Here is a 14,837-nt window from a genome sequence, read left to right on the forward strand (position 1 = left end):
AGTGTTTTCATGAGACGTTTGTTCTCACAACAATTTAGAATATCAGAATACTTGACTTGAAACAAGTGGAAGATGGTACATGTACCTTGTTGTGACCACAGCGGGTTCCCTCAGCAGCGGACTCCAGTTTAGAGTGACAGGCGTTGGTTTCCACTACGTTACACCATAACGTGTTACAGACGTCCTGATGTCAGAAAACAGACAAGTAAACCAAACATTAATCATATTCGTTTCTGATAATTTACTCATTTAAATGGCCAAATGGTCAATTTGTAAGGTTGCTGTAAATATTTCCAAGATCACAGGGGCATGTTCTAGTTGATTTGACATATCAAAATGAATGATAGAGAATTCGTTGTGAATACAAAGAGGATGAGAAGTAACACAAAGAATGAGAAAAAAGTTATACAAAAATATAAGTTTCTATATTACTAAAATGTTGAAAGACGTAGTCGTGCGATCCATTTTCCTTCAAATCCCCCTACCTACCATACTCAAAAGAACACACCCAGTACATATACAATACAACACCATGCTATAAGAAGTGCTGCCGACCCACCGACATGCCATAGCAGAGGGACGCGGTGGGGCCGTACTGCAGGCGGCACTGGTGGTCAGCATCGTACATCATGCCGGGCGGCAGGGTGGGGAACGTGAAGTCGTGCTCCGACGGCTGGTCGTCCAGGCAACTACCCCATCCTCGGCTAGTGGAGATAACGTAGCGTTCAGTACTGAGTACATACATGTTACTGCGTGTCCGTTTGTTTGTCTGTTCGTGAATAGCATAACGGAAGAAGTCGTATATGGATCTTTATGATACATTAAGTTTGTAGGTATCGGCAGAGTGAAGACACATGATTAAAATAGATGAAGTTTCCATAGTACTGCAGTGGAACCTCCAGTTTTGATATCCCTGTTCTGTGCATGTTATGTCCGAGACTTATGAGTAGTAGATAGCTCTTGCAGATATATCCTTTTTTTCATGCCTCATCGATATCTTACCACACAAGAGTACGGGTGCATGCGGTAATTTGACTATGACTTTTTAGTTTGCATATCTGTAAGCTGTAACGTCAAGTGCAAACATGTTTACATAGATTCTTAGGGGGTTACTTAAAGCTTTTCCCGTGGTCCTGAATGTCCATCACAATTAACAGTTCAGCCAATGATAGCATGACAATCAGTGGCTCGACCAAAGAAAGGACAGTCGCATGTCTGTTAAATATTTGCAGTTTTCTGTTCTTTTTTTTTTTTTTGCATGGGTGGGGCAGTGGTGTTGGTCTTGCCTTCGTTTTCACCCGTATCCATCTCCTTCCCCTTTACATTAACTTCCCGACCTTTGCTATTTCACTGCAGGAACCTGTTTTGGAAACAGGTTGTTGAATCCTCGTGGGAGAAAGGTACGTGACAAACGTGACGACAGCTGTGTTGTCTTTGGTTATTCAAGTGTCCTTTCTACTCCGCTCGTCCACACGATCGGTACAGAAACAAACATTGACTCGAACTTGACACTGTATTGAGATTACCGCACATGTAGCCCCACACATTGAAATCACGTGGACTCTACATGAGGATAGAGTGTGCGAACATATGTTTTTGTAAGTCATCCCGAATAATTGAATGCACCCCAATCTTCCACACATTTGAACTTCATATGGCTATATGTGCTTCTTACAAAGCCCGATGCCGGTGTTCTGTGCCTGGATATATGAATCTGCCAATTCAGAACCACAGAGTAAGTACAAGCAGTTGTGACCTTGTGAGGGTCGACCTGCCCACGGGATTGTAAAATCACCCCCAAATCTGGAGAAGTACTCTGCAGCTTCGGCGCGACATCTCAGGCGACAAAAGATCCGGAAGTTATCGAGCCTGTTTGGGCCTTTATTAGCCAGGAGTACCTTGTTCTGTTTGTAGGTTTTGTACTTGAGAGGACCGCGCTGTGGTGACCTTACCGGCGGTAACCATATGCATGTATCACACACATGACGGACGATACCGTACAGTTCACCGGCGTTTCGGAGGCAGCGGTTTATCTGTAAATTGTCCCAATGCCTTCGTAAAGAAGGTCATGTTTGCGTGTGTCTGTGTGTGCACATACGTGCCAGTCTGGCCGTGTATAACACAACTCGGGAAGTTGTGAGTGGATCTTCATGATATTTGCTATGTTGGCAGGTGTTGGCAAAAATGAAGAAATGATTACTGAGATGCACTTGGCGGCTTTCAGTGGTACTGCAGCATGGCTTCCAGTTTTGACATCTGATGTTCTCGACATGCAATGGTCATCATTTTACAATGGTATACAATAGATAGCTCTTAGACTCAAGAAGAAGTGTAGTAGCGTAGGGTTCGACCCATAGCTCAAACTCAAATCTGTAGACTGTTAGGAAAGACGCATATTTATTTTACTTGAAAAGGGGAAAGCAGACCAACCCATGGGGAAACGTTTATTTCTTCAATGTTGGTGTAAGCCTAGAGAGGCTATTTTAAATCTGAAAAAGTTTCACAAAATTTACTTTGTGACCCGTGATATATAGGCTTGAGATTGCAAACTGACTCACGGGGCATAATTGACATTTCCCTGACAGACACTTTAACGACTCCCTAACCACCAGACGGCACATGGCGTTCCACAACAGGAGTTCATTTGAACTTTGACATTTCGCCACGTCCAAACATGTCATGAAAATGTTAACTTTCAATGTTATGAGGTAAAACATGACCATGTAGATCCGTTTACTTTGGCAACATCCGCCCACGCGAGTCCGCACTCCAACTTATGGCTCCAGACTATCAGTGGGTCCTCTTTTGACTGTTGAAATGCCATTAAATTCCGCAGTAACACATCGTAAGACTGTCCATTCTGCACTCAGCCAACCTAGCTTATGTCCGCAATGAAGAACAGATGAAGAGGCTGATTATTGTTTCATAAAAGCGTTTATGCACAACACAACTGATCATGGCGCCATCTTCTATTATACCTTACTTGTGATTGTCTTTAAGCGTCTTCTTTCACTGATACCGACAGAACGGGTAAGCTGTGTCAAAACGAGCTACACCCACCCATCTGCTCGTAGATAAGTGTAATACTTACTCTAGAAACGTAGTGATGGTGGCCCTGCTGCAGTTGGACCATGCCAGGGGACTGGTCTGTGTGGTCAGCAGGTGAGACATGACGTGTGGCCGCTGGTGGGGAGGCGTCTGACAGCCGCTCTTCTCGTCATCGTGCTTCATGCCGAAACTGTAGTATAATTCAGTTAGACTCATCAGCTCACTCTTAGGGTTGAGCACAAACTGTCTTATTACTTTTTTTTCACGAGTGTGGTTACGAACGATATTGTCCAAGCTATTGAAAACGTTTAACTTTCTTTCCGGTCCTGGACAGCCCAACCATGCTGTGTTATCATTTGTTATTGTACCTTTATTTGTCTTTGTCAGTTGTGATGTTGATATTAGCTGGTTCCAAGAGTGCATTACCTCTGTGTATCCTACTTTTACTAGCTGATCACAAAGAACTGTGCTTACTTGTGTCCGATCTCGTGCGCCATGGTGAAGGCCACAGCCAGCCCCGTGTCCTCGTTGATGTTGCAGCTGCGGTGCGGCTGGCACATGCCGTACACCTGAGCCAACCCCAGCGTACCACACGGCTCGTTCATACCTGTACAGATGTCGTACCTGCGGGGCGACGAGTAGGATAGTATTCAATTTTATATTACATTAGTCCTTTAGAGCAGCTGGTGAAATTCAATAAGTTAATTCCTTAAATAAGAAGTATTCTAAGTCTCGTCTCTATGGCAGTTCATAAGTACAAGGTTGATGTCTATGAGTAGTGAATACCTTGTCAGAAGAATGGCCACGTCGTGGTGGTTGGGGTGCACCTCGTCCTTAGGGTTGATGCTTTTCGACCACTTACAGAAACTGGACATCGTGTGGTCGGCGTGGTGAGAGATGGATAAATCCTCCTGTTCAATGAAATCATGAAGTGCTCTACTGAAGTGATAAAGTGAACAAGATTGACCTGATGTATTATCAACTATCTACTAGTACTAACTGACTTTTCATATTCCCAGCCACCATCAATTGTTCAATTAACTTTCAGAAATATTCCCCGTAATCATCAGTCGTTAATTCACCTTTCCGACATATAGCCAGTCACGATAGAATTGGATTTTGACTAAATACACATGCTGTGATAAGATAAGTAAATTCTAATTCTAAGGAAAGCGTTCCATCGTAACTTACTGGTTCCTCCTCCAGTAGCATCAGACGCACTAGCACAATATTGATCAGGTTCCCTATGGACGGGTCATGGTAGAGCCTGGACACCTGAGAAGGAACAGTACAGGGATAAGAAATAACTTCAAGTTCAAATTTACAACATGTTTCCTTGCACCAAGCCATTTAAAAGTTTCATACATACTTCGTACAGCAAAAATAGTAAAATTACATAGTTTTTGTTTATGATCGACTACATGCTCTAAACGCTTTAGATCATGTGCTCAAATGTTTTTCTATTGACCAGTCCATGCTAAATCACTCCCCTCTCACCATGTTTAGAAGTGTAAGTACGTAAGTCTCGACGTCGTCGTCCTTGTAGTAGTCCACCATCTTCTTGTCCACCACTACCAGAGTCTCCACGAACCGCTCCTTGCTGACGGACCGTTTTGCGCGTGCGCGGCTGCCGTGTTGTTCGCCGCCATGATTGTGATGCTTATTTTCCCATCGTTCTCTTCTGGTTTCGTCCCTCTGTCTGTTACCTACGATGTAAATATACACTATGTATACTGTCTTAACCATACAAAATTGAAATATCTAAGTTAATATAAAGTCCACAAGGTTGATGTTGATGAATAAAGGAGCTTGAGGATGACAGGACAAAGTCTTCTGACTTGACATGACAGAAAGAAAAAAAACTGAAACTAGAACGGCAACATGTTCAACTGACAAATGAAGGATGCTTTCCTCCTATTGGTTTGATTCTACAAAAACCTATACAGGTTTTGTTATCGTTAACCTTTAATGCCAGTACAGGTTTTGTTATCACAAACCCTTAATATCAAAACCTGTAATTGCTAACATTTGCTGTAACAGCTAATATTGTGCTCATATTTGTTGGAACAGCCAATATGCTAATGTCATCGGCAGGTCTAGGCTCTGATTGGTTCGTGGTAAAATGACAAGAAGAGAGAAGAAGATCACGCAAGCAAAATCAGTATGTTCCCCTGGCATGGTGGAAACATAGATATGAGACGGTCGATTCTGCTTTATTTCACGTTTCTACCCTTGGGGTCAATGGTAGATACCTGTCCCCTGGACAACGCAGTAAATTGAGTAATGGCACCCCAGGTTGGTGCAATGGGCCGGGGCAGACCGAGGATTTCCTGCGCGAGACGGAGCCTGAACTCGCCACAGGTGTTTTCTAGATCTGATTAAACACACGTCAGGAACGTTTGGTTCTCATTAAGTTGTGATTTACTCAACGCGGGGGAAGGGCCTTGGATCACTGCTGAGGACACAGTAACTGGGTAAGTCTATTGTGCGGGAAACAATCGTTGGTCTTTCGATCACAACGGGGCATTGTCGGGGGAAAGTGCCAAAGACAAACTCTACCTAGCCACCGCTACAAAGCCACCGCTGAACATTGAAGGAATAGTATTCAAAGGCTTGGTCTTCCGACGCACATTCATTTGACGTGACTAAGGTCAGATACACGTGCCAAAAACCGCAGGATAAAAGTACACCAATCTCTCTTGATGCAAAAAGTCAAACATAAATTGTAGTTCAACATAACAAGTCATAACCGACGTTCTTTTGTCTCTGGAAAAATACACCTTTGTACCGGTTAATATTTTTGCAATCATCATAATTGGCAAAGAAGGAGAGGCATTCTAACATGTACATTTTATTGACCTGTGCATTGCTGTTGTCAGTAACGCACCCCCCGGTGTTACCCAGCCTTGAAAGCATGCAGCGCAGGCAGGCAGACAAGCCGCCGCCGGGCCAGCTATCAGACTCCGGCTTCCTGCCGACCTTACAAACGAGTCAAGCAGGTGGTTTACAGCGTTGTTAAGTAATCTTTACACAGGCTTCAAGTCATAACGTCGAAATCTCCTTTGCCGGTCGCTTAATCTTTTCGCTGCCCCTCCCCCTTCCGATGTCGCATACTTGACCTGAAGGCCGCACCACAGGTGCCCAGGTCATGTCGGTGACAAACACAAGTAAAGCAAGATATCACTTCACAGCGCTTCTCAACGCATTAGTTTTTCACCTTTCGAGCCTTGGGTAGCTTTATTTTTCAGACGAAGAAGTCACCCTCTATTCCTCACACTGAAAGAGATCAAGTGCATGTTGGTACACATCCGTCAGCCCTGGGAGGGATATATACGCGAGGGAGGTCTTGTTCAAGGTTACGACTTTGTACAGTATCAATGTTGATTGGGAAAGAGTTGGGTACGCGATGAAATGCAAGATCGTAGACGGATCTAATTCTAGGCAATTAAATGATACGTGCTTTTAAACATAGTCCAGACCACAGCTATGGAATAACTCAAAGCACAGTCCAAACACGAAGGACATGTCAGGGGGAGTAATATTGAAGGTTTCATTTTGGTATGTGGATAGCTCTCGAAGTCCCGGTCGTGAATATTCAGCAACAGAAAAAGAGAAACAGCAAAATGACCTATGTGGGCTCCCCGAGAGGGCAGCCATCAGTGTCAGAGGGCACTTATTGCAAGTTGGTCTTTTATCTCGCCCGAGCCCATATGGTCCCAATTACCTGGGATATTGTCTGTCTCGGTGGAAACATCTGCTGACGCGCCCGATAAAGCTGTTATGCGGCAAACAGGTGGTTCGGTGAAAAGTTAAGGCAGTCAGGATTCACACAACGTTGGTTCGGTCCCAGAACCGCTCCGGGCCACGTGGCAGGCTTGGCCCGAGTCCACGCGACTCTCTGTTGACCGAACGCTATATTAAATCCACGGATGCCCCCACAACAACGCTACACTATTTATTTGTTGTTTCGCAACTCTGACTGTTCGATATATTGATCCAGACTATATCTTTACTCTCATGTATCTTGAACCATCAAGTATCCGGTCATCGTTATGTTGAAGTGCGTTTGAAGTGACCATTCCATCCAGACAATGCCGACTCTGATCATGTTAATAGGTACATTCAATCTTTTCAGTTTTAGAATAAACACGATGCAAAACAAGAGTTCGGAGACCTCATATCTCCATGAAATATTCTGAATATGCAAATGAATTCCACATCTTCATGATCAATGCTTGATTATGTATTAAACTAACTTACGCATGTCACAGTGTTCACAGTCCAATCATTTACCCCTTAGAAGAATGATGGCACTTTTGCACTAATTATACAAATTAGGTACTTATTTGAATAATTGGTATCTATTAATGTTTCACCTGCCATTAACTACATATATTGAATGTATTTGAGTCCTATAGTGGACAACACGGCCAATAGACTCTCCTGTCATAAGCTACCTTCATACTAAGTATCATAAAAATCTATCGTTCTTTCATGGAGATAATTGTCGAAGCAGACAGTTGCCAGCAAATGTGATAAACAGACAATCACAGATCTTATACTACTAGAGTATACTCTTTTGCACGCCTTCTTGTCCTGCCGGTCATCTATCTTTACTTCATTAATTCACTAGCGCTCTTTGTTCTCACATCCAATTCCTTGTACGTGTGGACCGTAGTACATGTGGGCTATGGGCCAGTCTGTTACAGTCTACAGACACAGCCATGCTTTCAAAGCTATTCATTTCCTCAACCCTTCTAATGTACAGCACAGGTTTTAGTCACACACGTTGAAACATCTGTAGTACGCTGTTCGTCTAGTGCCCAGGCCCTCCCCTGTCGGTCTAAGGCGGCCTAACCACTGTTCACAGACGTCTAGGCACAAAGCCAGCGTTAGGCAACCATGCATGTACAGGACGATTCTGTTTCCAGCCCTGGCAAAGACGTTATGCGTATACAGTGTACACACGGGGCATTCACTCCATGGGGACAGCGTCCCAAGTGTGCCGTTGCTCAGTGTTACACGACTTTGTCATAGTACCTAATGTGTAGACAAAACATCCCGGTATCCAGCCCTCCCGGACAAGGTGTTTAAGCCACATACGTGTTCAGACGGAAACACCTGTGAGATAGCATGTTGAATGAAGGACAATATGGAGAGATCAGAGGACGTATTTACGATTCAATCATCCGCGGGGCTGTTGCCAAAGAGTGCTTGGTGGGAGGGGGCGAGACACCTTTCCTGTCCTCCGACTCCCGCGTCTGCCCCACTTGTTGTCAAAATGTACCTGTCTGTCTGTCGTCTGAATGTCATCTTTATTTACACGTGACTTGCAAGTGAATTGGTCTATACGGAATTTGGACTATGTGCACTATGAACTAGCACACTAATCATCGCTACAGCCGTCGAAGACACATAGATAACACGGCAATGAAGTGACATATTTGTCCCACAAAATGATATGCAATTGAAAGAAAACATGGCTAGCTAACGAACATTACTGATTAATTGTTGCCTGTTTGGACCAAAAACGGATGGCCATTGCGACAATACAGAAATAAGCCCATTCCCCTGTGTTATTCCGGAGACCTTGGTAGTCCCATAACGGTCCTTTACCCAGAGATGAACCACCTGCGCTCCCGCCAGCTGACATGAAAACACTTGGACCTGACCTCTGCCGCCAACAACCAAAACAAAACGAGCTTTCATAATGACAATCGGCCTGGTATCGCTCGTTTTTACGACCTGTTGATTGTCTTTCTACAGTATACAACTTAGTTTGACGAGAAATCTCCTAATCAGAACCGCCAAGGAATTTTCACTGCTGTTTCATTACTCCTGTGCATGTGCACTGTTTACCTTTCTGCCTCTACACTTGTCAGATCCGGTAGATCTGATTGTTTGGATACTCTATCCACGAGGTAAAACATGCCAGAACTTTAAAGCGCTCGTTTTAATGAAGAGCTTAGCGTGGTATGCCAACCAGTGAACGCTGCTTTGTTGATATTCTGTGTGGCTTTTAGATGTCGAAAACCTAACAGTGGACCGTCCTCTGCGATGGTGCTGAGCAAAATATGATAAAATCATGGCACGGACTTCGTTAGATAGTTAAATTTCCAAATTTAGAGGTCGTTTAGAGCTACTTTGTGTATACGTAACTCGAGAAAATATTTCTTTTGATAGAACTGCCAAGATAAGTGGGTGTTGTTTGCCTGATCAAAGTCTCGTTGTTCTAAAGGAGGTATTAAAAGGACAACTCCGCTCGAGCTCCGGAAAGCGAAGTGCAGATATCGATGTGTTAGTGGAGAGGGAACTCTGCAGGTTCCCTAGCTGTTTGTCATATTTGTGCTATGACCATCTCCTCGTCAAATTACTGAACAAGGCATTGAAAAAACGATCTGTCAATTTCTTGCGGCTGTCACAATGTGACGATCCCGGTGAAGTATGTTATCGTAAACAAACCGGGAGGAAGACGGCCACGTGTGCGACCAAAATACGTATGGAATCGCTTATAGTCTCCTCTCTGTCGCGAAGAAGGGGTGCTGTCTCCGCTAGATACCTCGTGCAGGGTGCGCTACTCCTCGTTTCTCTGAGTAGTAACATGCCTACAGCTATCAGTAACATCGTTAACTTAAGTCAGCAAACAAAGGAAGCATGTCTCAAAGACATATTTACTAAAAGGCAACATAGACAGTCGTTTGCCCTGGTCTGGCCTTGGTTCTAATGAAAAGTGGTCGATGAGCCATGACATACTTCCGAATTTCAGACTTTCACTCTGCTTTTCTTAGTCTTCCTGTTGTTGGTAAGTTGAGCTACCTCAGTGTTAAACCGTTGCAGACAGCTACACTGAACGTTCCTGATTCCGTTTCGCCCCTTCTGTCTGCGCCCACCACAGTTGAAGAAGAACAAAGCAAATTCCTTGAAACATGGCTCTCTACATGTCACTCATTACTGACAACGTGACAAAACCTCGACGCAGAAGGATAAGTCGGTTCTGAATTCCTGACGGTCGCGACCACCCTTGAAATGTTATTGTAAGAAGAAAGTCCTTTCGCCCAAGCGTCATCCGAACCTTCAAGTATCTTCCGCGTTTATTTATGGCAGCCTTCGCGCTAGAAAAAACATCAGCGCTTGGCTAAAGAGGCATTTCTATATGAGCGAGTGCATCATTGAAGATTTCCGGCAACTCAAATCCAAAATAAACATAATTAGGGCTTGATATGGTATAATTGGTGGACGACTTAAAAACCGTTTGGCTGTTCACAAGTCAGTTTTCATATCCCTCTTGTGAAGATGTGACCCTGTGGTTTCAAATTTAGAATTACAAACACTATGACGAGAACCTTAACCATGTCAGATGTAAAACTACAGGAGAAGTCCATGTGTATATACCACTAACTAAAACATTGAAATACCAGCGTGTTCAGTCCGGACAAAGACGCTTAAACACGTGTTGACACATAGAGACCTGGTAGCTTTATATACGATCACCTGCAGGGTGGTTTTTATCCTTGCTACATACACAATGTTCAGTGTAGTTTGGTCTGCCTAGTCAAACTGTGTATAAACTGTTAAGAGGTATTCAACCATTTACATAAACAGATGACTTTATGGTGCAACAAAGATTAGCCGGAAGTCCGGTTCCTACAGTTGTCCCTCACAACTGTACCTTGTTCCTCACGTTAGTGTATGGGGAATAATCACGCAACTGCATGGAACAATCTTGGAAGAAAACCAAGGCAGCACATGTGCAGGGATTATCTTTGCTATAAACATAGATAATCAAGACGCAACTCCCTTCAGACGCCACGTTTACAGTCAACCCATGTCATCAGCAATACACAATGGCCTTTTTTCAAAGTGGGACGAAAAGATTTTTTCAACCTTTATCATGTTTCATTCATATGACACAAGGCAGGTATGTAGGTTAGTTTAGACTTTCAGCACGTTAGATATACAGACTGGGCGGTACGCTTTGTCATGGATCAGCTATAAATTATAATGTCTGTGTGTATCTGATGGTATCTGCGACAGCTGACATGTGGCGAAAATAATGTTGATGATGATGTTGTTGTTAGTAACAGGCAGTCGTCAAGTAATCTTACTTTTTGCCTGATTTTAGTTACTGATTTATTTCATCCTGTTAGATCCAAAGCATCTTCCATCTCACAGACCGTAACTCACGCTGTCCAGACTAGCAGGCTTCGTCACGACACAATGTTTGCGGCACAAGCGGGAGACAAATGGTCCTGAATAAGCCGAAGTCAAAACAGATATGCCAGGGGTCGGCCTGTTGTCTTAACCTTCCCGAGCGAGTCACAATAAATCTAGAAAAGTAGGTCGGTCAAAGAACATGTCATTATGACACCTGCCGATGTTTACTCAACAATGGATCAGTAAAGCAAGGACTGAATCTATATCCTATATAGCTAGTCTAGAATAGTAGTCTAGCTAAACGCAAAGATGATCGTACCAGTTATATTGGTGTGCTCTACTAAGTCTACTCTCGGTGTGGACCTGGCACTAGATACGGAACAACATTCCCTTTTTAATGGGTTTGTTCCACAGAAGGGAAGTTCATCTAGCCGGTTCACTCTTAATTAACAGGTTACAACAACGAACGTCACTCTTGGGCAGAAAATGGATACCGTAACTTAAGTCCAAAAGATTTGGTAAGTCTGTTATTCTCTTGCACCATGCACTCACGGACGTGTGCAAGGCACAGGGCACTGCTTGACATAGCCCAGTGATGAGTAATTGGAGCTAAGCGCAAACACAGTAAATAGACAATTTATCAAAAGTATTACTTTTACAGACTCCAGAGTCAACAATATCACGCTTTTCACGCCTGCTAAGTGCACGGGGTAAAGTGCCGCTCGCTCGGTTGTATAAACAAAGCTTGTGAGCATGCGGGCGAAGCTGAGGGACAGGGCCCTCGGCTGAAAGGGGCATGATTTGAGGAAAGATTTTGTTGACTTAGAGCTACAGGAGAGATGACAGCTAGAGCTACAGGAGAGATGACAGCTAGAAGTGGAATTTTAGACACGCATCAGAAAGCGTCTCGTTCGTTTCTTACGTAGAAATTGATATGAAAATTTCTGTGTTTTAGTAACTTTAACTGTGGTTTGATGAATTCATAATGACAATATACGAGAAACGATCATACATGTATGTTGAAATAAATCCAGAGGCAATACGGACATGTAATACAGCAAGTGACATCACCACTGTCTGTGGTGCTGACTTGCCTTCGCAGACTATAATGTACCTGTAATCGACGCCTAGCAACCATGTTACACAAAATCTCATCATCACCGGTGTACAAATAATATCTCACTACTTAATCTGTACGCGGTTGAAGAAGATCAGAGCAAATCGCGTGTTCATCATGTGGTACTGAAACAAGGCTAAGGTTGGCCTACTGACAGATAAGACCTTGTGAGAAACAGGTCGCGGTGACCTCAACACCAAACTCTTGTCAAACAAACTGTCATTTAGAGGGAGTATTGACGTCAGATACTAGCCATCAGCGTGGCGCGAGACGCATGCGACCGTCTGAGAGGCACATCTATCGTCTGCTCGCTGTTTCCTCACCAGTAATGTAAACTCCAGTGAGGGAGTCATGGACACATGTTAGGGACAGGGAAGGGAGCATTGTCCAGGAGACGGGGAGTTTCTTCTGTCCTCCTTAAAATTCTTAGCTCGAGAACCATCTTCCGTAGTGACCGCTGGCTCGATGCTTTTACCTTTATAAAAATGCCAGGTATTGTTTTGGGTGTGGGTGCGTGTGTCACTTTCTGTCTGTCTGTCTGTCTATGTGTTTCCACATGTTTGTGGGTAGCAAGATTTGAAAAACCTTAATTACCCTTTACCGTTGGATTTCAAAGGGGCCCGAGTAGGACTGTCAGAGTCAGTCCAACAACAGAACAGCTTCACTACCGATCTTCGGTCTGGGTAAGTACATGGATAACACAACTGAAGAAAAACTAATCTGGGTGGCGTAGAAACGAACCGGCTTGGTTGATGCCGTACCAGTAATACAGTACGCACCGATGTCGAACACCCCACACAGGCACACTATCACGGTTGATGTTCTGGTGTTAATCGTGTTGGGTGTAAGAAATAGCTTTTGCGTCTGAAACCCAAACAAAATCGCTCAGAAGCAACGTGGTGGAAATGTGGGAAAAGGGAAGATTTACTTTCATTGCAAACCGTTGCTGTCCTGAGAGGAATGTTTCTACCGGTTTTTCAGTTGATGAGGGACCAAAGATAATAAACCTCGCACCCCTGACACGCGACAGCGTACGGGGATTGTGTAGAGAGGCCCGAGACGGAGCCAAAACTCTCCGCGCCACCTGCTTCGGTGGTCGCTGTAATCCCACACGAAGACACAACAACCTGCCGCTGATGTACTCCATGGACGAAATACCGACCCGCCAATTAACTCGTTTACACGTCTTCTTCCGCCGCTGCCCGTGTAGGGCCCACAGCGGACCTGGAGTTATCCTTCTTTCCCTGTTATCATAACTGGGGCCTAGTGGGAGGTGCATCTCGCTTTTTTCTTCCTCAATGTATCTATTGCTAAAGGGCTCAAATAACAAAAGGGGGAGGAAGAACAACCGAATAGGATCCATAGCTCTCGTGATGTCACACACACGCACGCACGCACGCAAGCACATATGTATGCGCATAATTACCAAACTATTTATTGATAGAATAAAGACGCCCCCACCTTCCAACCCACAGAAGTCCGAGTGCTCTCCCTCATATACAGGCGAGGAGGAAGGTTGGTTCTCCTTAGGCAGGGCAGAGCGCTTGTAGATGAGGTGAGGATGTTTCTCCGCAGCAGAGACATTGTGTCCGCGGACTGGCTCGATAAAGTAGTCATCCTTCCCTGTCCTGATCAAGCCTCGCTAGAGATGGAAACAAACACCCAAATGAAACACTAACAGCACATAAAGATTCACTAGAGTACATGTAACGCTAGTGTTACTTTTTCATGCAATCCTTTCGTGTACCATATTAGTTGCCGGGAGATGTGCCGAAATACCACCTAGTGTTTGACTGGACTCAGGTGACTCTCTTTCTGCTAATTCTGCCACCGAACAGACGTTAACTAGGCGTTTTGTGATGTGGAGGTGAACATACATATCTTAAAAAGTTATGTTTGTGCTAAAATCTAACAAACAGCCAAAAAAGCTATATTGATGAAACAACTCTGTTGCAGCCCTACAGCCTCGCGTGCTTGTCTATGTATTCGCCAACCAGGCTAGCTAGGATTGACTTTGAGGCGGCCACTACTAGCCCCCGACCGAAACCTCTGCTTGGAAAGTAGGTATCCTCATAATACCCCCACTGTATGCCATGTTTTCTTTCCTTCTCGCTTAACAATAACCCCTATTCTGCTATGTCTCCTTCATCTAATTATTTTGGCAAGGGCCTTGCGAAAAAAGGCTTCTATATGTGTGTGGTAAACCCCTTAGACAACAGGGGGGTCACTTGTCACCATTGGCGTTGCGCTGTGACAGTCTATCGGGCACATCCTCCATGGCGCAGCGCCAGGACAACAAGTCCCCCGCGCACCTGCCGGTGGGTGAACACGGGACGCGCTGTTCTCAGGAGCAGGCTACTGTACTGGCAAGGGTGCGCTCCCATTCAGGCCCTGCTTCCATTCAAAAGACGGTGCTGACACATGGGTATCAATACTACTGTGATATACCAAGTATATTGTATTTTACTCGGTTTATGTTTCGGGAGTACACACACTGCTAAACACATATACTATCACC

The 14,837-nt window shown here is 44.3% G+C and overlaps 1 protein-coding gene across 1 annotated transcript in view; it reads right to left on the reverse strand.

The window, feature by feature from the left end:
• The window catches only part of LOC118432483 (A disintegrin and metalloproteinase with thrombospondin motifs 7-like), a 29,445-nt gene that overhangs the window by 8,325 nt on the left and 6,283 nt on the right, over positions 1-14,837 (reverse strand). Inside the window, exons 3-10 of the mRNA XM_035844072.1 lie at positions 13,781-13,961; positions 4,546-4,754; positions 4,240-4,323; positions 3,835-3,959; positions 3,523-3,672; positions 3,092-3,238; positions 560-704; positions 86-184 (exon numbers count right to left, since the gene is read on the reverse strand). Coding sequence (XP_035699965.1) covers positions 86-184; positions 560-704; positions 3,092-3,238; positions 3,523-3,672; positions 3,835-3,959; positions 4,240-4,323; positions 4,546-4,754; positions 13,781-13,961 — 1,140 coding nt within the window. The remainder of the gene's footprint in view (positions 1-85; positions 185-559; positions 705-3,091; positions 3,239-3,522; positions 3,673-3,834; positions 3,960-4,239; positions 4,324-4,545; positions 4,755-13,780; positions 13,962-14,837) is intronic.

The sequence above is a fragment of the Branchiostoma floridae genome, chromosome 2 (assembly GCF_000003815.2).
Source record: "Branchiostoma floridae strain S238N-H82 chromosome 2, Bfl_VNyyK, whole genome shotgun sequence".
Classification (NCBI taxonomy): Eukaryota; Metazoa; Chordata; class Leptocardii; order Amphioxiformes; family Branchiostomatidae; genus Branchiostoma; species Branchiostoma floridae.